The 25,825-nt window shown below is 31.2% G+C and overlaps 3 protein-coding genes across 10 annotated transcripts in view; 2 read left to right on the top strand and 1 right to left on the bottom strand.

Moving 5' to 3' along the window:
* The first annotated feature begins 361 nt into the window (after positions 1-361).
* LOC105201406 lies at positions 362-2,266 on the top strand. The gene is made up of 3 exons (XM_011169404.3): positions 362-655; positions 732-888; positions 1,542-2,266. The coding sequence occupies exons 1-3, from the start codon at positions 653-655 to the stop codon at positions 1,838-1,840; spliced, it is 459 nt and encodes a 152-aa protein (XP_011167706.1). The 5' UTR covers positions 362-652; the 3' UTR covers positions 1,841-2,266.
* Positions 2,267-3,186: 920 nt separating this feature from the next.
* On the top strand, positions 3,187-13,609 carry LOC105201407 (transcription elongation regulator 1). Of its 2 annotated transcripts, none has more exons than XM_026137832.2 (18): positions 3,187-3,584; positions 4,078-4,327; positions 4,891-4,983; positions 5,167-5,355; positions 5,802-6,045; positions 6,190-6,408; positions 6,523-6,726; positions 6,871-7,138; positions 7,225-7,457; positions 7,532-7,692; positions 7,864-8,072; positions 8,152-8,302; positions 11,719-12,165; positions 12,242-12,448; positions 12,543-12,809; positions 12,880-12,957; positions 13,035-13,258; positions 13,370-13,609. In XM_026137832.2, exons 1-18 carry the CDS (start codon positions 3,424-3,426, stop codon positions 13,371-13,373), a joined length of 3,609 nt encoding a protein of 1,202 aa, XP_025993617.1. In that variant the 5' UTR covers positions 3,187-3,423; the 3' UTR covers positions 13,374-13,609. The 2 variants fall into 2 exon arrangements, with proteins under 2 accessions (XP_025993617.1, XP_011167709.1); XM_011169407.3 differs by having other exon boundaries at positions 4,066-4,327.
* Positions 13,610-14,243: 634 nt separating this feature from the next.
* LOC105201403 (protein SERAC1) overlaps positions 14,244-25,825 on the bottom strand; it is a 40,902-nt gene continuing 29,320 nt past the window's right edge. For 2 of the 7 annotated variants that reach the window (XM_026137843.2, XM_026137841.2), the window contains 3 exons: positions 23,527-23,719; positions 23,232-23,343; positions 21,577-23,161 (listed from right to left, as the gene is read on the bottom strand). In XM_026137843.2, coding sequence (XP_025993628.2) covers positions 23,649-23,719 — 71 coding nt within the window. In that variant the 3' untranslated portion in view covers positions 21,577-23,161; positions 23,232-23,343; positions 23,527-23,648. Of the gene's footprint in view, positions 23,162-23,231; positions 23,344-23,526; positions 23,770-25,825 lie in introns of those variants that run through there. The other 5 variants (XM_039455158.1, XM_039455159.1, XM_026137842.2 and 2 more) reach the window with 5 other exon arrangements.

Here is a 25,825-nt window from a genome sequence, read left to right as displayed (position 1 = left end):
CTTTGTTATGTTATTTTAAGTGTCTAGGTTTATAGAACTGCGTTCGGAAACGTCACCCGAGTGCACTCATACATCGTTTTATCCTCGTTATTCACTGAATTAAACAAGGATAAAATGACACACGGGTCACATGGGTAATATTTCTGAACGCAGACTATGTGATTCAAATTAACATTTACAGATATAAATTTATTTCTTTTATATAAGTAAAAATTATGTAAATTATTATTTTGCAAGGCACTTCTCAATAGTGCCGATATTTTATCATATATGTTTTGGAGTTGGAATGAAAAATGTTTAAATGGTTGACGTTTTTTTTTTTTTCTTTTGAACCGCAAACGTTTTTAATTTTTAACGCAGAATTTTTTAACTATATGGAACGTAACATTAAAAAAACATAGAACAATCACAAAAATAGATATTTTATTAAAATAATTTAATAATTGGACATATGAACATCAGATAGAATATATTTTGAATTTATTGTTTATCTTTAAGGAATACAATCAGTGATGCTGAAGAAAGGACGCAAATAATAATACTGTATCTATCAACAGAGCGAACTTGCTAATAAACACAGTCCAAGGTTTAACGTCCTAGGAAAAATATATCAATTGATCTTGATTCTATATTAAGCATATAATTAGACTTAATGGTAAGTTTCCAATCAATTTTGCCTTGTTTAACAAATACATCTTATTTCCACAAATCACTCTCGAAGAGCATTTTAGGCAGCCCAAGAGGATACATCCAGTACAGACTCCGAATTCTTCGACACAACTAAACTTTCACAGGAAGTAGATTTAATAATCAGACGGAAAAACGTGACGTTACATCTCGATATGCGAGACAACGTCACAGTTAACGAACTCAAGAAAATGATCGAAGGTAAGGCAAGCATCTTGAGAAATATTAAACGAGATGTACTAGAGAAAAACTATTTTCTCTATGAATCACACGATTGTTATTTCAGTGTAGATGATAGCCCAGCAAACACTCAATATATGTCATATATGTATACATACATAAATGTAAACGTTTTGCTCTGGAGTGCTATACACGCTTTTTATTCTTAACGACAATTGTCGGTGTCGTTGCGCAAATATTTTACATGATAAAAAAGCTGCATAATGGCACCGACTACTATCGTTAAAAATAAAAGCCATGTACAGAATAGCACCCCTGGTAATAAATTTTCTCAGAATTTTTCACACATGTGAATTCTGAAATATTTTAAAATTTCTCCTACAATTTATAAACAATACTTTTACAGATTTTAAAAGATTTCATCTAAAATTATAGAATGAAAAATCAAATCTTAAGATATTTCAGAATTTTATATATATTTAAAAAAAAAAAATACTATGAAGTGTTCGAATTTGTATAAAAAATCTGAGAAATTTTTCAGTAATTTATAAAATTTATACAAAAATTTTGAAAAATTATATAAAAAATGTTGAGAAAAATTGTCACCAAGAACATATTACATTCATGTTATATTCAATATTTGCTAAATATTTTGAAATAAATATATATTACAGCTATATTGCACATACAGCCAGAGGATCAACAGCTATTTCTCATGTTTGAGAATAATGAAAAGCTTGACACATATCGGGAATTTTCCAATCCTATGGCATGCTTGTCCGAGTATGTGCACATTTCATCACCAGTACATCCTGCAGTAGTGGGCCTGGCTGTGCGACAAGAGAATGGGTCATTCGAAAAACTGGAAATAACATCTTACTCAATGTCAAACTCTTCAAAATTGCTGTCAGAATTCCCTACTGATGATATTTTAAAAAAAGCCCGCAAAATATATGCAAAATTTTGGAGGTAACCGATAAATGAGGCATAGGATGATAAAGAAACTGGAAAATAATACGAGATTGCATTTATCGACAATGAAGTTTTGTATCATGTGCAACTAACTGGTCCAAATTTTGGATAACAAAGCAGAAAGAATATATATTTTAATGTAAATACTATAGTGTAAGCATACTCCTACTAAATAATTCTATTCATATTGCATATAATTTTATACAAATCACAAAACTTTGCAGTACTGAATTTATTAGGAATACTATCACCTTTGTAGTATTGAGATCTTTGATATTGACAAATTCACGTTGTGTAACTCACACATGGAAGACTTAATGTAACTTACTGAACTATGACACAAATGTATAAATAATAACTGATAAATAATAAGCTTTTCATAATACAATCAATATTTCACACAATATAAATTTTACATTTTCTTCAACGATTGTGTTTTTTCGTAGAACTTCGTGTACTCTCTTCCTTTCTTTTCTCTTCCTCTTTCCTTTTCCTCATGAATGCCAAAGCCTTCGGTAATAATCATCATTAGATAGTGTTCACTTGTTAAATACATAATATTATAATAGTATTAATAAGAAATTACAGTGCAAAAGCATCCGTAGAAGCAAAAGAATGGATGCATCCAATATCGTTCAGTAGATGACTAGGTAGCAGCTATTTGAGCTCTTCTTAACAAGTAGTTTTTCACGTACTAGACATATGCGTAGGATTAGTTATCTATCAAATACATCCTATGTTAATAACTGTAGGAAAATTTAACAGATTAACATAGAGCATCTTAACATCCAATAAAGAGCATACATTTTCAACATTACGTATGTCACTCTAACTTAAAAATTTTGTAAATAATAATACTTATTGAAATTTTAATATATTAAACTTTGCACTGTTTGCAAGAAGCAACTTTTACTTGTTTAACAATTATTTAACGGACTTTTCAAAACTTTTTTATTACAAAAAAATTTGCTTTGCACATATTTATTTATGTAAATTACAGAGATTAACTTACGCGAGGATGAATGTAAACAGCGTATAAGATTCAATGCAAGTAGGCGATACGAAATTGCGCTGTTTGCGCTCTTAAATATGGCTACCGTTCGATTTTTGACGTCAGAACGTCACACGACCACAACGAAGAACAAAAGACACTAGAACCGAGTTCCAAAAAGTCAATTTGCCATCTCATTACCACCACTCCCGGTCTCCAAGCCGCGAGATGGATTTGGACAAGTTCCAACGGCCAATGGGCACCGTTCTCGCAGTGGCAAGTGCCAACGATACGAGCTTAAAGGATCCCCACAGTCCTTGCCACGCCGGCGCGTTTAGGGAAATTTACGCGTGTGTAGCGACGTGTGTGTTTACGGGGCCCGCATCTCCGCGTAGAATAGTAATTTGTCCGCGGCGGTTTTTTTTTCTTGTGCCAGACGAGGCTTTGCCAGAAGGGTTGATAACAGGAGAAGCGACAGCGAATGGGCGTGTGAGAGACCGAGAGACCAAGGCCTGTTCGTCGCGGTATATCCAGCTTGTCGATCATCCCACTTCTTCCCCGTTTACACGAACTTGTTCCGCCTTCATCACGGGATGGACGCGAGTAGCGAGCAACCGACTGCGATCGCGGCCGCCGAGTCCGCCTCCGCCAGTGAGCAGGAGCATAATGACGAGGCCATGGAGGAGACGGAGGAGTACAACTATGAGGGCGACGATTACAGGCATTTCATGCCGCGCGGCCGCGGCGGCTTTCGGTGCGTATCGCGATGCGTTTCCCGGCTCTGCGATCGGCGACGTTTTCCGCGTCTCTACCTTCCCTCTTCCCTCCTGCCGCGCGTGGCCACCGCTTAACTTGCATGCTCTCTCGATTCGCCGCTTTCGTGACATTTCAGCCCGACCTGTGGGCCGACGGCGTCCCTATTCCAACGTCACGCGTCCCTATCGAAATTTCATCAAGTGACACGCGTGGAATGTCGGATTTTTTTTTTTTTATCTTTGAACCGACGCCGGCTCACGCGCGGGATTTAATTAATGCTATGATCTCTTTACAAGCGTTACGACACTAATACGCGCGATGTCCGATGCTATCAGATCCGCAGCGTGTGGGGTGGACCGTATCTTTTTGTTTTTCTAAGAGTCAAGTAAGATTTGGAAAAATACTTCTGATCTTCCTTCCTCTAAGTGGCATGGTAGTATGGTAAGGTATCTAGTCACAACATTTAAAAATAATTTAAGGGGTCGTGGCAGAGGTGGGTTTGATTTCCCTATGAGAGGTGGTTCTCCAAGGTATCGAGGAAGAGGATTTGGACCACGGGGGCCAATGTTCCGTGGTGCAAACAATGGATTTCCCTTTGAAGCTCCACCTAGGCCAAATTGTCCACCTGGTCCGGCGGGGCCGAGATTTCGAGGACCCCCGCCACCATTTGATCCTAGTTGGGGACCTATGGGACCACCAAATTTCATGGGGCCTCCAAACTTGATGGGACCTCCAGGAATGGTATTATTAAATATTTTAGTTATTACAAATTTATGTCAATTTCTGCACAGAAAAAAAAGAACATTTTTGTTGTGAGAATATCTTTATTTTTTAATTATTGAATATTGAAATAAGATTATACAGATTATATAGGCATAACTTGTTTACATGAAGAATTTTGTATACTTTTATCAAAAAATATATCCTCATTAGTCAACATTAATTTTCCCAAGTTGAGAGGAAAGAAGATCAAATTGAAAATAACAATATTTTTAAGAATTAAAATTTTTATATAATACTATGATCAAAACAATCATGTTACACTCTTTAAATAACTTATAATATTAAAAAAAAAAATTGGCTAAAATTTAAAAAAATTATCAAATTCTTCAAAAAATAAATTATACATATATAATACATATATATTATACATATACAAACAAGATTATCATCATTTCATATATGAGCAGAGATACAATTTTTTGCTTATTTATGAAACAATGATTGTTAAATAGTATATATTTTAATTTGATATTAATGTTTGATATTGCTTTTTCTATTCTAAAGTTCAATTATTGTCTTAGCCACCACCACACATGATGAATGGTCCTATGGGTGCAGGACCTGGTCCGTATGGACCACCTCCTGGAATGGGAGGACCACCTAACATGAATAGCGTAAGTTATGTGTAACAAAAAATTTAATTTAACTATTCCTGTGCTATCAATACTAGAATACTTTTTTATATTGTTTTTGGTAATGTAATTTGTAGAGTATACATTTTCATTTACATTTTGAAGATATGAATACTTAATAAAAAGTGTTTAAAAACACGTTTCTAAATGAAATATATATCATAGATTCCAGGACAACAGCCACCCCAGCAAGTGCAACAGCAAGCAAACATTCCAGGTCTAGATCTCAATGGAGAAGTGTGGGTAGAGACAAAAGCGGCCGATGGCAAGTCGTATTATTACAATATTCGTACAAGAGATACCACATGGACTAAACCGGAGGGACCAAATGTAAAGGTCATGGTACAAGATCAGGTGATTAAATAAATACAAATTTTGATATCATAATTAATTGCTTTTATTTTATTATTTTTATATCATGGTATGCATGATTACTGAATAAATATTTACAAATTCTGACATTTTTATGAAAAGATTTTCTTTAATTTCTTTTATTGTTTTTACAAATAATCTGACCTCTTTTTTTTGCTTACTTTAATCATGATTATACATATTTTTAATATCAAAATTAGTTTTTTTCTTTTTTTAACATTATTAGTTTTATTTATAAAATACAGGCAGAAGAACGACATAAAGTAAAAAGCCATGTATCAAAAAAATGAGAATTAGCAATGTCGTAACAAAGATTGGTAAGTTTATTACCAATCAATAGAACTAAAAGTTTATTTTGTTATTTTGTATGTTTTTTTTATATAATTAATTCAGAATAATTATTAACCAAATATCTTGTGATTTTACAGTTAGAACAGTTAGTACATAGTGCGTCGAAACAAGCGGCGACACGTTCTACTACACCTACTCCATCAAGTAGTACACCGACCAAGATTAGTGAAAACAGAATCTCTCAAGGCGAGCAATCGTCCACTAACAACACAGAAGCCATTAATCAATTAAGTACAGCACCCCCTGGCACTGGACCTCCACCTACATTGAATGACACACCAGATGTCAATAATCAAACGTCTGAGACAAATCAGTCAAATGGTAATTTGATGTATTAATACTAATACTTTAATTTTAAAAACATTTTTTGAGCTTAGTGTGTTTATCTTGGCAATCAATTTTTTTTTTAAATTTACGGGATATATGTGAAAGTATTATCATTAAAAGACAAAAATTTGAAATCAGGTACAGCACCCACAACAGTTACCAATACGCCACCAATAAATACACCAGCGGTAAATACGAATATGATGCAACCGCCGCCGAATATGATTCCCATGCAGCATAGAATGCCGAATCAATTTGGTAGTCCGATTGCAACGCAATTTGGTGCGACACCCTTTGGGATGCCGCCACCTGGTTTCCAACCTTTTGGCGGATATGGACCACCACAAGCAAATTGGGGTAATATAAAATATATATGAATGAAAAAAAAAAAATATATATTTGATTGGTATGGTGGGAAAAACATTTTTTTATAGTTCATATAGATTGATTGTGTATCTATTTTTTTTTTAGGTATGCCACAAATGCCTCATGGTGTAATGACACCTCAAACGCCCGCTGAAGATCCTGCTATACTTGCACAACTTGATTCTGAATTAGTAGCAGCTGCTATGGTTTGGACCGAGCATCGTGCACCAGATGGCAGATTCTATTATTATAATAGTAAAGCGGGAGAATCAGTATGGGAAAAACCACAAGCCTTGAAAGATCTAGAAAGTATGTAATACATAATTTATTGTGTATTGTAGTAATTATTTTTGTAGTAAAGTTACTAACGTAGATTATAAATCTTTAGATACAATAATTTTCATAATGTAACTTTTAAATCCGATAATATATTTTGAAATTTCATTTTGTTAGATGCAAAATTAACACTTCGGCAGAAAAACGAGGAAACAAATGCTGTTCCTACTAGTACCGCCGTTACATCTGTCGTTACTAATAACAGCACAATTATTGAACCTACCAAACAAGAGAAGCCGCAAGAAAACGCTCATGAAACCAAAGATAGTACAAAGGATACGGATAGCACTAAGCTGAAAAAGGAAGAGAATACTGCAAAAGAACCTTCAAAGCCTCAAGACAAGTCTAGACCAATTTCTAGTACGCCAGTGCCTGGAACTCCATGGTATGTCTAGCAATGCTTGTTTTTTATACTACTATTAAAATTATATTCGTATATTATTAAGCCAGCGAGTATATTTTTGTGTGAAGGTGCGTGGTTTGGACGGGAGACGGACGGGTATTTTTCTACAATCCTTCTTCGAGGATATCAGTTTGGGAGAGGCCGGATGATCTCGTTGGGCGTCAGGACGTAGACAAGATGATATCAACGCCACCAGATGCGATTGGTGTTACAAAACCAGCACGTCAGTCGGATACCAGCGAAAGCAGCGATGACGATCAGCCCACACCAGCTAAAAAGATGAAACATGACGATCCTAAAAGTAATTATCATTCTGAAATAAGGTATACAAGATTGTCTTAATTGTTTCTATACAAGTTTCGTATTATCTTTCAGCCACACCCATCAAGGAAGAGGAAGAGAAGGAAGGAAAAAAGACTATCGACATCGGTAAAGAGGCTGCAATAGAGGCCGAAGTGAGAGCAGCTAGGGAGAGGGCGATCGTTCCATTGGAAACAAGGATCAAGTCGTTCAGGGATATGCTTGCAGAGAAAGATGTAAGTTATTACATTATTTATTTATAGAGACCCTTATGTTACTTTCAATTTGTTAGTTTTAATTGCTTCCAAAATTTACCTTTGTTACTCACAACCTTCAGTTCTCACAATTTTCTTCTGAACCTTATACAAACTATTATATTGAGAATAACTAGATTATTGTGTTTTTAGGTATCCGCATTCAGTACTTGGGAAAAGGAGCTTCATAAAATAGTGTTTGATCCGCGCTACTTACTTTTAACGTCAAAGGAAAGGAAACAGGTCTTCGAAAAATACGTGAAGGAGAGAGCGGAAGAAGAAAGGCGAGAAAAAAGGAATAAGATGAAAGAACGAAAAGAACAGTTCCAGAAACTTTTGGAAGAAGCAGGACTACATGGAAAGTATGTGTACAAAGATAGCATTTTATAATTTTTGTTTGTTTCTACAGGAAATATTCATATATTTTCCATTCTTTTTCAGGTCATCATTTAGCGATTTTGCTCAAAAACACGGAAGGGATGAGCGATTTAAGAATGTAGAAAAGATGCGTGAACGAGAAAGCCTTTTCAACGAATATCTTCTGGAAGTGCGAAAGAGGGAGAAAGAGGAAAAAACAGCGAAAAGAGAACAGGTATTTTTATTTTATTAACTTCACTGAATGTGCGCGCGCATTGTGTGGCAATGCAAAAGATATTTTTCAGGATCATGCATTGTGATACGAATAATTATAAATATTTTCAACATTTGATATATACAAGTAAGATTTTTAGCGACATAACCTCCTCTAAGATCTCATCAGAAGTTCATACATATTTAAAAAGTATAGAGGATTTAAAGGTACATAATATCTTTTAATATTGGTTCTAAATCATTAGTTACAAATAGTATTTTGAAGTAATAGATTATTTTAAATTTTAACATTTTTACTACAATACAAATATTAGATTAATAAAATCAAATAGTTCAGCTTTTTATTATCAACTTTTATTTTTGTCAGTTTTAGGAAAGTTTGAAATTTATATTGCAAGTTATTATTACACCTATATTGATTATCACTTATGAGTTAGAAAAATAAATCGTAAAAATTTTTTTTTTCTAGATATTAATCACACAATTAAAATCATTTTATTAAATAATTTATATTGTTTTTTATCTGAAAGTGTACCTAAAAATCCTTTGTATTTTAAAAAGAGCATCATAAACTGCATTTTTTACTCTCTTTTAATCCCTCTTTCAATAAACCTTTCTCCTTCCATTCCAGGCAGATGTTGTTCATTTATAATGAATTGCTTCATAAATGCTGCCCGAAGAATATTTGAAGCAGCAAATAAATGTAATACACTACATCCGCGATAAGTTATGCATGGGCTGAATATATATTTATTCGGCACTTGCTCCTATGTTTACATAATTATATTATTTCATTAATTTCAATAAGAATTATTTCATCTTATTAAGCGAGGCTTTGCAATGCGCGATAGCATAAGAATCAAATTAAGACTAGACGCAAAGCGTTTTTAATCCTATATAGGAAAGGATACATTTAGTAATGTTTAATGAAGTTTATGTTTTTACAGCGATAATTAATTAATTTCTTTCAGGTTTCATAGGTATGTTATTATTTTGTTCCACTTGTAAGATAGTACGAATTCCTAAAATTATAACGGCTGAAGAACACATATACCAGGAGATATTTCTCTAATAATAATTCTCTACTCCAGTAGATTTGCTCGAACGAAATCGAAAAGTTTTTGTAGCTCTAAGATGGGAGATGTAGAGAATAAAATCTTAGTATGTGACGGTTCCTTTATATACTTATGTGTTCTGAACTCTCCACTTCAGTCAGGATGCAGGCAGGACAGGTTCCGTATGTGGAGTGGCTTGGTTCTGAAGCTGGTTGGTGGCATGGATGATGTCATCTACCATTCCCACCTTCTCTGCGGGTCACTGTTGGCACACCCTCGCGCGCCGCATTCTTTACTTCAAAGCAGAGTGTCATGAGAATGAACAAACTCGGTATTTGTATATTACTCGTAATCCTCGTTACTTCAAAAGATTAACTTTTCCCCAAAGTCAAAACCAATTTGGAACAAAAAAAAATTTCACGTTAATTTATTTGGAAGAAAAAAAAAGATTTACCAAAGCCCGAGGTAGCATTAGTCCACAGAACATTTTCTCAGAGTTCATATATTCCGATTTGAGAAATATAAAGATTCGATTCTAATGCTACCACAAAACTTACGTTAAATGTATAGACATAAAAACAAGTTCATCAACGATATAAAGAAACTATTTGTTTGATTTATTTTTTTTTATAATAATAGTTGTTTCAAGAATATTACTTTCGTATAGTACTGTCAATCAAAAAAATTATTTTACATATTTATAGGTTATTAGGTAAAATGTTTTAAACTCGTTAAAAATCAAAATCATATTTTTTCTATTGTTCTTATGTCAATACATGATACATCAAATTTGATGTGCAAAATTACATGGAACTCTCAAGTAATTTTAAGTCGACTTTAAGATATAAATCATTCTTGTTGTCGGCAATAACATATATAAAATTAACTTTATCATGATTTTAGAGGATCGCAACAAGTTACAGTAGTACAGAGTTATAGTTTAAAATTATTAAATTGGCATAAAATGAGTGATTTGCATTTTCATAAAATATTTTTTTTATTCTCGTCTGAATTGTAATTATTTTTATTCTAACAATAATGCAAGTGGACTTTTAATTTCAGTCAGAATAAAACAAAGAAGTAAGTTTTGAGCAGTCGTGTTAGCATGAACTTCTTAGTACCTTGAAAATCTTTATAGGATCCGAGTAATGAATGTTATGTGCAATTTGAAGACGAAATGTGCCAGTATCTGAGCTGTAATCATTTCTCGATTGTTGTTTACAATAATATTATTTAAACATTCTTATTTTTAATGTAATAAAGAATATTATACAAATCATTTTGGTCGTTTACAAATTACGCAATGGGGACATTGAAAAGAAAATTATTTTATATGACGACGATTCTTTGTTTCACACACGTTGTGTATATCGGACAGTTCAAAGATGTCATAGCTAATTTTGTTCGTTTGATGCTTTCAGTATTAATTACGAACTAAAAGTATCGAGGCTTAGGAGAGAGATTTTATTTTAATAATTTTAGTAATTATTAATTTAATAATCTATTATGTTATTTTTATGGCAAAGAAAAACGTCAAGAAAGTTGTTAAGAGAATAGTTGTGTTGCAATTTTTTATAAACGGTGCGATGTGCTATAAAATACGTGACGCTGTTGCTAAAATTGTGGGTTCTTCGAGAGGTATTTTAGAGTATAGTGAGGAGAAAAAAAAATTAGATCGAAACTCGTTTCGTAATTTGGACGGCTGCGAGCTTCTAATGTTTTCGAAGTTAATGATAATGTACTAACCATATTTTTTCTTTTCAGCAAGGACGGCAGTTAAACATTTACTTACCTTACACATTTAGTCATCATTAAATGGCATATTATGTACACATAAGGCACATGATAGTTGTTAAAAATTAAAGTTTGAATTAATTATATATTATTTAATTATTGAGCGAATTGAATACTGTACATTTAATGATGACGTTAATCATAATAATCATTTTTACAGGAATAATGTTAATAATTTTTTTCAGCTAAAAAATGACCAGCTTAGTTCATTAAAAAAATCCGACAAATAGAGTCCTTAACGTTGTGATACCTCCTGACACGAACGAACACGAATGACTATTTCTTCTACCCCTAACGAAATGTAGTTTGAAAACCATTTAAAAGGTTTGCAAGTTGAAATAGTTTGATCCACATTACAAATCATTATATATTATAATGTTTATAAAAGTGATTGTAATGTGGCTGAACGTGTAATAATTGGTTGAAAATATCATTTAAGCGTGCATGATATAAGAGAGCCAAGAAAAATTTTAAAAACTTCTTAAAAATAAAAGAATTGTATAATAGTACATAAGCAAGCAGTAATTGTTCTTCAGCGATGAAAACTCTTATGTTAAATGCGTTTCAGGTGAAAAAGGAATTCTTTACGATGCTACGTGAACACAAAGACATCGACAGGCATTCGCATTGGAGCGATTGTAAGAAAAAGTTGGAAACGGATTGGAGGTACAGAGTCGTAGAGTCAGCGAGCACGCGGGAAGATTGGTTTAGAGATTACGTTCGCCTGCTGAAGGATGAGCGGAAAAAGGAAAAGGAGAAAGACAAAGATCATCGGCACAGAGAGAAAGATCACAAGACGGACAAGAAGGATAGAGATCGTAAGGATTCGGATAAAGGTAAAGAAACAAAATCCAGCAAGGATAAAGCTGACAAAGATAATACAAGGGAAAAGAAGCAACGAAAGAACGAAGCACCCCCAGAAGAGAGCGAAAAGGAGAAAAAGGAGCCAATAGTAGAGAAAGAGTGCGGGGAAATTGAAGAAAATGATGACAAAAGTGTTAAAAAGGAGAATGACGTAAGTATAATAAACGATTTCTATCTTTTTTTGTACATTTTTTTAATATATTTCTTGCTTTAATTTTTTATTTTAGAAGGAAGAAGATGATCATTCTGATTCGGAGGAAGACCGCGAGAAACAGAAAAGAGATCGTGAAAGACGAGCGGAAGCTAGTCTTAGAGAGAGAGAAAGAGAAGTGCAACGAACTCTAGCTACACATCTTCGCGATAGAGATAAGGAAAGGCAGCATCACCGTCACACAGAAGCGGTTCAACATTTCAGCGCTCTTCTAGCTGATTTGGTATGTGCATTTAGTTTGAATCGCATAATATTCCTACGTGATAATTATCAATATCGTCTAATCACAATATCTTAAATATTTGTTTCAATTTTAGGTAAGAAACGGCGATCTGGCGTGGAGAGAAGCGAAACGACAATTAAGGAAGGACCATAGGTGGGAGTTGGCCGAAAGTTTAGATCGCGAAGAGAAAGAACGACTGTTTAATGAACACATTGAACAATTGGGTCGCAAGAAGCGCGATAAATTTCGGGAATTGCTTGACGAAGTAGGCGCATCGACCGAACTGACAGCATCTTGGAAAGACATTAAAAAACTGTTGAAAGATGATCCTAGATACTTGAAATTTTCTTCCAGTGATCGAGTACGTATAATCTTTAAAAATAAAAGATCCAAAATTTTCATCATTATTTATTCCTACATATGTCTTTTAGAAATGCGAGAAGGAGTTTAAAGAATACATTAAGGACAAACTGGTCGCTGCCAAAGCTGATTTCAGGGAGCTCTTACAGGTACGTTTAAATCAATTTATGATACATCGTTTAAAATCCTTATGCGACTGTTCAAGAAGTTGTGGTTTCCCTTTCAGGAAACAAAACTAATCACTGACAAAACGTACAAAAAAGTTCAAGAGAATAGTTCGCATTTAGCAGAGATCGAAGAAATTCTTAGGAAAGATCGCCGATTTCTCGTACTTGAAGCTGCAGCTGCCGAACGGACTCGATTATTAATGGGCTATTTGGAAGAGTTAGCACGTAGAGGTCCTCCACCACCTCCTACTGCTTCAGAACCATCAAGAAGATCTACTACAAAGTAAATCCATACATGCACACACACATATCAAATATAGAACAAAAATAAAACTTTGCATTTTTTAAAATAAAATCCACACAAATGTCATTCTATATTAAACATCTGTTTCAGTTGAAGGATGATCTACATCGAAGTATGATACATATATGACAACAATAACAAAAATGAATGAATTTATAGCTGTAGTTAAATTGAATTACTTTACACCGAATTATTGCCTGTATAGGATTCAATAAAATTAATGAATGCCAATTCTACAATGGAGATTGTATTGTGAGATATTGTAGTGCAAGCATATATATTATTGTTGAATAATATTAAATGAGACTTCACAGAATGTCGGTAAACCTATGTGTAATATAATTATTTTACAGTGCAAGAACTATTCTATACGTTTATCACGTCTAAATTGACATTAATTAAAATGAAGTAAAAAAAGATTGAGAAAATCGGATTTAAAAAATGTACTGATTTTCCAATAATAAAATTAATAGCTATTGTAAAATCATTGAAAATACTACTATTTTATCATTAAATTACATTATTCGAATAATCATGTGATTCTCGATGTTATATACCTCAATTTTCAAATTATTTAACAGAAGCATTTTTTTCATATGTAGGATACGAAATATAATATTAAACGTTTTTTTTCCCCATAAACACAAAAGTGACGTTGCAGTAAAATAAATTAATTTATAATTTATGAGAGATGAGAATTCAAATTTCTTTTTTCTCATTAGTGCAATAATAAAATCGTTACTTTATATTAAACATTTTTGTAATAAAAATATTCAATGTTCACAAAACATTTTATATTAAGTTACTTTGCTGTAATTTGATCGTTGGTAAATTTTGTTAGTTTCTGTAATGCTTCATAGATAGCGACACTAACAAATTTGATTCGAAATATGTACGACCTAATGATCGATAAATCTTTAATATTGATATAACATTTAATCTTAAAGAATTAAAGAGAAAACAATACAAAACATAAAAATTTTATTAAAATGAATTTATAGTGTACAAAAACTTGGTGCTGTTAGACGTTTAAATATAACAATATAAACTTATACAATTAATACTAAGCCGTATACCTAGCCGAATCGCTCACATTAAACTGTTGGTTACATTTATCGCATTCTTTCTTATTTCGATTCTTTTAAGTGTTTCTCTGTATCTAGCAACGCCAAATTTTTGTATATTAAAAATTTGGTGTCTCTTTTTGAAAAGGTAATTGTATTAAATATGGCTAAATTTAGATAATTGTATTAATTAAGTGTAATTAAAATTCTTATAATTATTGTATTATTTAAGATTAGTTTTTTGATTATAATTTTTTTTGTACTTTCAAATTTTCAAGAATAATCTTTGGAAAAGTAACTTTTTCAACTAAAGCTTAGTGTCCATTAAACACACATATGTGTACTTGTTTGAATGTATACTAGAATAATTATCCTTTGATATAGAATTGTATTTTTATAATGTAAAAAGAAACTTCATTTAGATTATTAATTTCTTACATAAAAAATTAAAAAAAAAATCGGGAGCCACTGGGTCCCCCAAAGATTCGGGACCCACCGAGAAAGCAGGATGAGTAAAAGTAATCCAATTTTTGTTCCCAACCGGGAAATAAAATTTGTATATTTTTTTTATAATTTTTAATCTGTAGAATTACGTGGTACAATTAGTTTTTCATGAACACGATGGAAACATATGTAAAAAGGTAAAAATGAGTAAATAACATTAATATTAATATAATTAACATAATTAATATTAAAAAATATATTTATACGAAATATTTAGTTATTATTATAAGTATAAATAAGTACACAGATTTTATAGATTCGTGAAGATTATACTACTTGGAGTGAGCGACTCTGACTTTGAATCCATGAACATAGTTTCACGTTCGAAATAAGCAATTCCGATTTACAATTAGTTTCGCAAATGCCGCGTGAAATTGAGAAAAAAACAATTCCTTAACTTACGAACGAAAAACCGAATAAGGTAAATGTGTACTCCATGCAGTACTTTTATAAATCAGTGCTTTCAGACTATTTTCGAAGTTCTGTAAACTTTTATTGGATTACATAATTCTATGTTGTTGCGGCATTAGTTGCTTCACACAAAATGGACAGCTAGAGAGTTATTTCTTTTATTAGAATTTTTAACCTTTGAAGGTTACACAAAGTTTAAACGATCCACACGTCAATTTTGGAGAAAACTGTCTTTGAAGTACAATTCATCATAGTACCAAGTCAGTATCTAATGGTAATTTTAAATATCTTGTATAGATAGAGACGCTGCTCAAACATATAATTATACATATATACATATATGTACATGTATATACACGCACATGAAGTGTCCGGTAATGATCTAACTACCAACTCACGGGTTGATGGAACAGGTCGAAATAAACAGAAACGTTCTCTTTCATTTTGCATATTTGGGAATAATTAACGATGTTAAATATTGAAAATCGCCATATGCTAGAATTATCCGATTCAAACTTAAAATAAAACATGTGACATTATTATATTAATCCGCATCAGACCGAGATAGAATCCACGTCATTCGATAGTGGCGTATCGCCTAATCCTACACAAGAAGTAGAAAAGCCTTTATTAGCAAAAAGGGTTGTTGTATATTATATGGAAAATCGTAAAACCAATGTTCTTTTTGTTTACGTCCGATATGCGACATTCATCGCATTTATTTATGTAACAATTACGGCGAATCAAAATAAAGGATGGTTTTAAACAAAAGCCATATTTGGCCTAGAACCGACACCTAAGTCATTTATTAGAAACTATGGGACCCTCTAATAGCAGAAAAAAAATTATTTGTTCCCCAGGTCCAGAGAAAGTTACAAAATATCGAATTTTAGAATTGATGCTGAGTTAGTTATATCGTTTTTTAAGCATTATACTGTTAAAATAATATTAATTACGCATTTATGTGCTCAGAATGGTTAGTAGTAAATGCAGAGAACATGAGATTTTGGTTTATATTATATACAGGGTGTTCAAAAATTTCCATCATTTAAATAACACTAGCTTGCGAAAGTAGTTAATTTTATTGCGAATGTAATAAAACGACACGATTTTTATAGATTTTTGCGTGCTGAACACAAATTCGTTGTCGGAATTTGTTTAAAACGTCACAATTTTGAAAAAAATAACACCAAAAAGGTAAAAACGATGATTTTGAAAGTTTTCATGGTGTTGTAGCATCCGCAGCAAAATGTTTTTCTAAATTCCATTTATGCTACGTGTAGGTAGCACAAACTTTTAGCTTTAAAATCCATTTTGTTTCATTTCGCTGAGAACTTTTGTTTCCTAGATATAGTTGGAAGAAAAAATATTAGTTGTGCGCGCGAATCACCAATATAATTGCTCGATACGATATCTTTTCAAAGAATACGAATAGTTTTTTCGGACGTATTTTTGAATACTATTTTTGAATATGAAAACATTAATAGAATTTGGCTATAACATTACAAAAACAATTTTATCAATCATAACAAGAACAATTATAATGTTAAATTCTATACTATTAGAGGATACTATAAACAGTTTCTAATAAATAACTTAAGTGTCGCTTCTAGGACAAAATAGCCTTCATTTAACATATACTTTGCAAAATATTATTTTATAACATAGTTCTTTTTAACATAATGTAAGTGTAATTTTAATTGTTAATTCTTTATAAAGAGAATGCATTCTACAATGTTTATACTTTATATCAGAATTGTTTCAATATTATCATACTATTTTTAAACAGCAGTTATTTGAGAATTGATGTAAAATAAAGTACAGTACTTAACTTTCGCAAATTATATAAGGGTTAAATTGACCCACTGTGACCTCCGAAGGTTAAATATTCCCTTCTTTATCAAACCACAAATCATATAAGTCTTTGAATGCTTTAGAAACACTAAAAGACTTATATAATCTGTGGTTTACTAAAGAACTTGACCTATTTAAAATGCACGACACATTAGCTAGATTTATTTCTCCATTCTCTAAAGATTTTAAATATTTCGTTTTACGTCCTTGTTGATCAAACCATAGATCATATAAGTCTTTGAATTCTTTAGAAGCTTTAGCACCTGAGCCACTTAAAATACTGGACACATCAGCTAGATTTATTTCTCCTTTCTCTAGAGATTTTAAATATTTCGTTTTACATCCTTTTTGATCAAACCACAGATCATATAAGTCTTTGAATGCTTTAGGGGCTTTAGCGCCTGATCCACTTAAAATACTGGACATATTAGCTAAACTTATTTCCTCTTCCTCTAGAGATTTTAAATATTTCGTTTTATGTCCTTCTTCATCAAACCACATATCATATAAATCTTTGAATGCTGTAGGAGCTTTAGCGCCTGATCCACTTAAAATACTGGACACATTAGCTAAACTTATTTCCTCTTCCTCTAGAGATTTTAAATATTTCGTTTTATGTCCTTTTTCATCAAACCACAGATCATATAAGTCTTTGAAACATGTCGCAGCCTTAGGTCCTGCTCTACTTAAAATACTGGATACATTAGCAAGATTTATTTCCTCTTTCTCTAGAGATTTGAGATATTTCGTTTTATACTCTTTTTCATCAAACCACAGATCATATAAATCTTCGAATGCTTTAGGAGCTTTAACGCCTGATCCACTTAAAATACTGGACACGTTAGCTAGACTTATTTCCTCTTCCTCTAGAGATTTTAAATATTTCGTTTTATGTCCTTTTTCATCAAACCACAAATCACATAAGTCTTTGAAACATGTCGCAGCCTTAGCTCCTGCTCTATTTAAAATACTGGATACATTAGCAAGATTTATTTCCACTTTCTCTAGAGATTTTAAATATTTCGTTTTATGTCCTTCTTCATCAAACCACATATCATATAAATCTTTGAATGCTATAGGAGCTTTAGCGGCTGATCCACTTAAAATACTGGATACATTAGCAAGATTTATTTCCTCTTTCTCTAGAGATTTGAGATATTTCGTTTTATGACCTTTTTCATCAAACCACAGATCATATAAATCTTTGAATGCTTTAGGAGCTTTAACGCCTGATCCACTTAAAATACTGGACACGTTAGCTAGATTTACTTCCCCTTTTTCTAAAGATTTTAAATATTTTGTTTTATGTCCTTCTTCATCAAACCACAAATCATATAAGTCTTTGAATACTTTAGGAGACTTAGCGCCTGATCCACTTAAAATACTGGACACGTTAGCTAAACTTATTTCCTCTTCCTCTAGAGATTTTAAATATTTCGTTTTATGTCCTTTTTCATCAAACCACAGATCATATAAGTCTTTGAAACATGTCGCAGCTTTAGCTCCTGCTTTATTTAAAATACTGGATACATTAGCAAGATTTATTTCCACTTTCTCTAGAGATTTTAGATATTTCGTTTTACGTCCTTTTTGATTAAACCACAAATCATATAAGTCTTTGAATGCTTTAGGAGCTTTAGCGCCTGATCCACTTAAAATACCGGACACGTTAGCTAGATTTATTCCCTCTTTCTCTAGAGATTTTAAATATTTCGTTTTATGCCCTTTTTCATTAAACCATAGATCATATAAGTCTTTGAATGCTTTAGGGGCTTTTGCACCTGATCCACTTAAAATACTGGACACATTAGCTAAACTTATTTCCTCTTCCTCTAGAGATTTTAAATATTTCGTTTTATGTCCTTTTTCATCAAACCACAGATCATATAAGTCTTTGAAACATGTCGCAGCCTTAGCTCCTGTTCTATTTAAAATACTGGATACATTAGCAAGATTTATTTCCACTTTCTCTAGAGATTTTAAATATTTCGTTTTACATCCTTTTTTATCAAACCACAGATCATATAAGTCTTTGAATACTTTAGGAGCTTTAGCACCTGATCCACTTAAAACACTGGACACATTAACTAGACTTATTTCCTCTTCCTCTAGAGATTTTAAATATTTCGTTTTATGTCCTTTTTCATCAAACCACAAATCATATAAGTCTTTGAAAGATGTCGTAGCCTTAGCTCCTGCTCCATTTAAAATACTGGATACATTAGCAAGATTTATTTCTTCTTTCTCTAGAGATTTTACATATTTCGTTTTACATCCTTTTTCATCAAACAACAGATCATATAAGTCTTTGAATGCTTTAGGAGCTTTAGCGCCTGATCTACTTAAAATACTGGACACATTAACTAGACTTATTTCCTCTTCCTCTAGAGATTTTAAATATTTCGTTTTATGTCCTTTTTCATCAAACCACAAATCATATAAGTCTTTGAAAGATGTCGCAGCCTTAGCTCCTGCTCCTATTAAAATACTGGATACATTAGCAAGATTTATTTCCACTTTCTCTAGAGATTTTAGATATTTCGTTTTACGTCCTTTTTGATCAAACCACAAATCATATAAGTCTTTGAATGCTTTAGGAGATTTAGCGCCTGATCCACTTAAAATAGCGGACACGTTAGCTAGATTTATTCCCTCTTTCTCTAAAGATTTTAAATATTTTGTTTTATGTCCTTCTTCATCAAACCACAGATCGTATAAGTCTTTGAAAGATGTCGCAGCCTTAGGTCCTGCTCTACTTAAAATACTGGATACATTAGCAAGATTTATTTCCTCTTTCTCTAGAGATTTGAGATATTTCGTTTTATGCCCTTTTTCATCAAACCATAGATCATATAAATCTTTGAATGCTTTAGGAGCTTTAACGCCTGATCCACTTAAAATACTGGACACGTTAGCTAGATTTGTTTCCTCTTTTTCTAAAGATTTTAAATATTTTGTTTTATGTCCTTCTTCATCAAACCACAGATCATATAAGTCTTTGAATACTTTAGAAGACTTAGCGCCTGATCCATTTAAAATACTGGATACATTAGTTAGTTTTATTCCTTCTTCCTCTAGTGATTTTAAATATTTCGTTTTATGTCCTTTTTTATCAAACCATAGATCATATAAGTTTTTGAAAACTGTTGCAGCCTTAGCTCCTACTGTATTTATAATGCTGGAGACATTAGCTAGATTTATGCCTTCTTCCTCTAGAGATTTTAAATACTTTGTTTTATGTTCTTTTTCATCAAACCACAGATCATATAAGTCTTTAAAAGCTATTGCAGCAAGAGCTCCTGCTCTTCTTAGAATACTGGACACATTAGTTAGATTTATTCTGTTTCTTTTCAAAACTGTTAGATATTTTAATCCTTCACTTTTAACTAAGAAATCTAAGAATTTGTTAAATTCAGATGGTCTTGCTCTTCCAACAACAATTCTAGCAAATTTAATTTCATTATTTACATGTTTACTTGGAGTTGTTTTGTAACAAGATTTTCTATTTTTTATATTTTCAAGAAACTTTTTCATTATTCCATGTGTAAGAGGACCGAATTCATGGGACTCTATCCAACGTAATGCTATTTCATGTAATTCTTCATAGCTGCATGGGTCATTGTTTAACTTAGTTATCTTATTTCTAATAAGAGTGTTTAATTTTTTCTCATCTGGTTGATTAATAGCAAATATCAATTTATCTAAAAACTGTTCCTTTTTTTCTCTTTCATTCTCATTAGAAAGTCTTCCCTCTTCTTTCTCTTTTTGCAAAGAAGATGGCAGCACTAACATATTTATGATCCTTTCTCGTGTTATTTCTTCCGAGAATTGATATAACTCATTTTCGTTTATAGACGAACTGGATCTCAAAACTCTATATTTTTCCTCACAAATATTCACACTATCAAATTTTAAAGGATAGGAATCATTAGATAGCTTTCCTTTTAACCTCTTGTCTTTTGTGAGATCTAAATTTGCATTAGTGTAGAGAATCAAATATTCTATATCCTCACTAAATTCTTCAACAAATAGTCTAAAATACTTATTAATACAAAACATATTTTCTTTCTGTTTGAAGGAAAACAAATGACTAGTGTTTATATTAGTATCTGCGTTATGAACATATAAGTAAGAAGTTCTATTTTGATGATAGATAATAATGCTATTGTCATTTTTTCCCAACTTTACGGAAAATGCATTTTTATGCTCAAATATATCATGAAGTAAGTCCATTAATAACTTAAATTGATATATAATTCCGGATACATCAAATTCACATTTTTTATTCTTGTATGAAGCTTTTAGGTCACATAATATTCTTTCTTGTAGTGCTACATAATCGTCTTGATTTTTATCACTTTTTTTCATTTCAATTTTTACAATGCTACTCAGCTTTTCTCTGTTGGGCTGATTAACTGCAAATACTAATTTGTCTAAAAATGCTTCTTTTATTCTTTTTTCAAATTCCTGAGTAAGTTTACTTTCTTGTACTACTTTCTTCGTACAAGACAAAAATTCCAACTGCTTTAGAAGCTTTTCTCTTGTTGTTATATCTTGTGAAAACCGATAAAAACCATCCTCTTGTGTATTATCATTTGTAAATAGAAAATCTTTTAAAATATCACATCCTTCAATTTGTATGTTATCAAATTTAAAAGGATAAAAATTTTTAGATCGTCTTATTTTAAATGTTTTCTCTTTTGTAAGATCCAATTTTGAATTAGTGTAGATAATAAGGTATTCCACGTTTGTTAATTTATCTGTTTTAAACATACGTTTAGCAAAAATGTTGAAATAATTATTAATTAAAGAGGTGCAGTGTCCTGTTTTAGAAAATAATTTGTCGTAGCTAATATTATTTATTTTATAGTATTCGTCTACATATTCAATTTGTATATGAATTGACTTCTTTTCATGACAAAGAACAATATTATTAAATTTATCAATTTCAGAATCTTCAAACGTTAATGATAATGAAGGATATGTATGTTCATATGTAAACTTTCTAAGCAAGTAAAGTACTGACAAGTCTAATTGATACATAAGTTTGATTAAGTGATTAGAAAAATGATATCTATCACGTTGAGTATGATAATTTATGTACAACTTATTTTGTCTAGATTTTTCTTGTAAATCACTACAAAATTCTAAATTCTCATTTTCAGTACTTAAATCTATGCGCAGATTCTTTGATGCTATATCACTTTTGTCTGTAAGAGAACGTTTCCGTTTTCTAGTGTTTGCAATCATTTTACAATTTTTCTTTCTTAAACTCTTTCCTTAAATGACCATTTTATTTGTGTGAAGCATTTCTAATATCTTGTAATAATTTATTAAAATTTTCTATTTAATATAAATGTCTCAAAAGTTGTTTTCGTTGTCGCTATGTTGTTTATCGCATAACAATAAAAACAATTAAAAAGCAAGTTATGTTTTGAGACTAATTGTATAATTCCAACAAGTAACCTTATATTAATTAAGATTATTTCTAGAAAAAGTGGTAAAAAAGGAAAGTTTTTTTTTAGAAAAAAATAATAAATTAAAATATTCAAAAATTCAATAGTTAATAGAGAAATGTATTGTCCACATCGTTATAAAAAATTGAGTATTTAGAAATAACTACTAATAATTTTTTAGGATCTGAAAAAGCTATTTGAAAAGCTTGTTCTGAATATACGTAATTTTTCTTCAAATATATTCCCTTGAGAAGCAATAGTTTTCCTTTTTCTTGTTTCCCTTTTTCACGTTACTAACATAAATTCTCACGGTTCGAGTGTATCGCGTATTATATTTAAAGATATAACACATGTATTATATCTATAAATATACACCTGTATATAAAATATATATATTATATTCCGGATGTATTACCACGTCTTGCGTCTTGTCTCTTCTTCTTCCTTAACATTCACTGGATTCCACATTCTTGAACAAAATGGCAATATCACGGTTCCAAGAATGTCAAGCACTGAACCCAATGACTAACAGGCTTAGTCGTGTTGTCAATACGTTGTTCAAATGAATCGATTGTCCAATTGGATTCTGGAACCTAAAAATACATAATAGTGTTACATCGCAATGTTTCATTCAAGAGAAATCGTAGTGGATAATGAACGTACAGCGTGAAACCGACTCGTGTATTATATTCTAGCCAACAGCGGCTTGCGAGCATCCGACATTAATGGAATCAGATACAGCTGCGTCGAAGGAGATAACATTCGTCTTGAACTTCTACAAAAGAGATTAGTCAGTAAAGTCGGAACTTGTACGATTTTTATTGACAGTGTCATTATATAACTGCGCATCGTTACTTTCGATTTCCGTTAACGAGTTATTTCTACAATCGACTATTCTGATTTTTACTATAAACTGACGTGAGAGTGAGAGAGACAAAGGAATGAAATGCGTTGTTACCTGTTACTCAGATGTTGCCGGAGTTCGTTTTTAAATTGAGCCACGCTCCTCTATAGATTTCTTCGCTAATCTGATCGTTAAGTCGTGAGAATTAAATCTCCACTGTTGAGACTTTATTATTTTCAGAAAGTCTCTCCTCCTTCCGAGGTTTTAGTCTCCAAGACGCTCGTGGACGCTCGGATCTCTGAATTCCCTGTCGAATTTGTAGGTAGCGTCACTCGTCACTCGTCACTCTTGTCGGTCCTTTATATAAGGTTGATTGTTTTGATGTCTGAATATGATGTGTAGCTATAGTAACGTTCACGATTCAGCGAACTCAACGATTGAGTCCACTGAATCGTGAACGTTACCATAGCTATACGTCATATATAAACACATACCCATGTTCTTGATAGTAGTAACACGCAAATATTTAAATTGTGGAAAAGAAACGCGATAATGAAACAAAATTTTTTATTACAAATAACGCAATTTATATTTTAATAAATAAACATTGCAAATTTTTTAACGTAATATTAAAATAACAAAAATAATAATACAAAAATAAATAAAATACATTTAAATAACAATATTAAATGCACTTTATATTTATTGTAATTAATATAATAAACAATTCGTATTTCTATATTTTATTTAATAGTAAACAATTGAAATTAAGATATACTTTAATTAATTACAAAGTATACATTAGACGTCGATTTACAGCATAAATTCTTGATTAACAATTTATAAAAATTGTAAAAAGTTTATACCTTTCTGAATTGAATGGAAAACGAAAAAAGCGATCTGCTCCCGAGTTGTTATTGCAATCACTCATTGCACACATGCAACCGCCAACAATTACACATTCCATTTCACATAAATATTTTAAGTGACTTGCTAAACTAAAAATTAGCGATATTTTTTAAATAAAATACTTTCAATTTTTATTCGACACAATTCTTGTTCCATAAACGTAATCACAAGGTAAAAAAAGGCGACAAATAATGTATGTATGTACGCCTCAAATTATTATTTTTTCTATGAAATCCAAGTGGTACTATCTTTTATATTCACAATGAAAACTTTTCCGATTCCAATCCAAGTAGTAGTATCTTTAATTTTTCTACAAAAATGTATGAAATCCTTAAATTATGCCAATTACAAAAAAATATGTTGCTCTTTGAAATAACTACTATACTACACTTTTAACAAATAAAATCTAAGCGGTAGTATTTTTATTTCTTAAGTAAAACTCAAGTAATAGTATCTTTAATTATTTTTAATAAAATCCGAGTGGTTCTATCTTTGTATATTTCCATTAAAAAAACTTTCTGTTCTTACCCAAGTGAATACATTTAATTTGAAAAAGATTTTATGGAATATATCCCAGATGACACACAATATTTATAATAAATATTAATAAATATTTATCATAAATATTTTCCATAAATAATATAAAGTATTTTATACATATTTTATGTAGATGACAAAAATAATTATGAAAATCTTTATCCAAAATGTTATTAAAATATTTATTACATATTTTCTAAAATATTTTTGCTAAATAAAAAAATAAATATTTACTAAAATATTTTATAAAATATTTCAGTAAATATTTATGATAAATAAAAAATAAACATTTATAATATTTTATAAACATTTTTTTATAAATATTTTGTTCATTTAGATTTTCAAGCAGTACGCAGCACTGCCGCTAGATGGACACAGGAGTTTTGTATCTCATATTTTAAAAAATCTCAGAACAGAATAAAAGAAGTAACATTATGTAAGTTTTCACTCTAGTATTAACAAAAATATTTTTTGAAGACAAGTCCCCAAAATTAAACTCCGAATTGAAAAAAGACAATTTAAACAATTTCATCAAAATTTAATTGAATGACCATCTTGGGTATTATAAAACTGTTCGGAATAAATTCCAATCAAAATTATTTTATTCAAAAAATTTTGTATAAATTTTGTAAAGACTAGACAAAACAGGTACGCTACAAAGCTTTTAATATTATATAACTTTTCATATAAATTATAAATTTAATGTTACACTATATAAACCTTTCAATACACGTAGTCAAAATATATGATCTCCATGGCGACAGCAGCTCACGAAATAAGCGTTGAATGAGATCTATTAATCAGTACATCGGAAAAGCGACAACAATAAATTTTGAGAAATCGAGTATCGATGCAATGCGCTTTTTCAGGTAGGAAAAGCAAAAATATTTTTTTAATCTTTATCATAACGATTAATAAATATTTTCAAAATAATTATCATAATAATTATCATAAATCTTTTTGAAAA

Source organism: Solenopsis invicta, chromosome 11 (genome assembly GCF_016802725.1).
Source record: "Solenopsis invicta isolate M01_SB chromosome 11, UNIL_Sinv_3.0, whole genome shotgun sequence".
In the NCBI taxonomy this organism is placed as follows: Eukaryota; Metazoa; Arthropoda; class Insecta; order Hymenoptera; family Formicidae; genus Solenopsis; species Solenopsis invicta.
This window is presented reverse-complemented; position numbering and strand designations above follow the sequence as displayed.

What these genes read in the sequence shown, in the direction of transcription:
- LOC105201407 (XM_011169407.3), top strand. Translation starts at nt 3,424, where the DNA reads ATGGACGCGAGTAGCGAGCAACCGACTGCGATCGCGGCCGCCGAGTCC. An exon ending in ACCACCACAAGCAAATTGGG is followed by an intron (nt 6,409 to 6,522) that starts GTAATATAAAAT and finishes TTTTTTTTTTAG; the next exon opens with GTATGCCACAAATGCCTCAT. An exon ending in GTGTTAAAAAGGAGAATGAC is followed by an intron (nt 12,166 to 12,241) that starts GTAAGTATAATA and finishes TTTTTATTTTAG; the next exon opens with AAGGAAGAAGATGATCATTC.
- LOC105201406 (XM_011169404.3), top strand. An exon ending in ACTCAAGAAAATGATCGAAG is followed by an intron (nt 889 to 1,541) that starts GTAAGGCAAGCA and finishes TATATATTACAG; the next exon opens with CTATATTGCACATACAGCCA.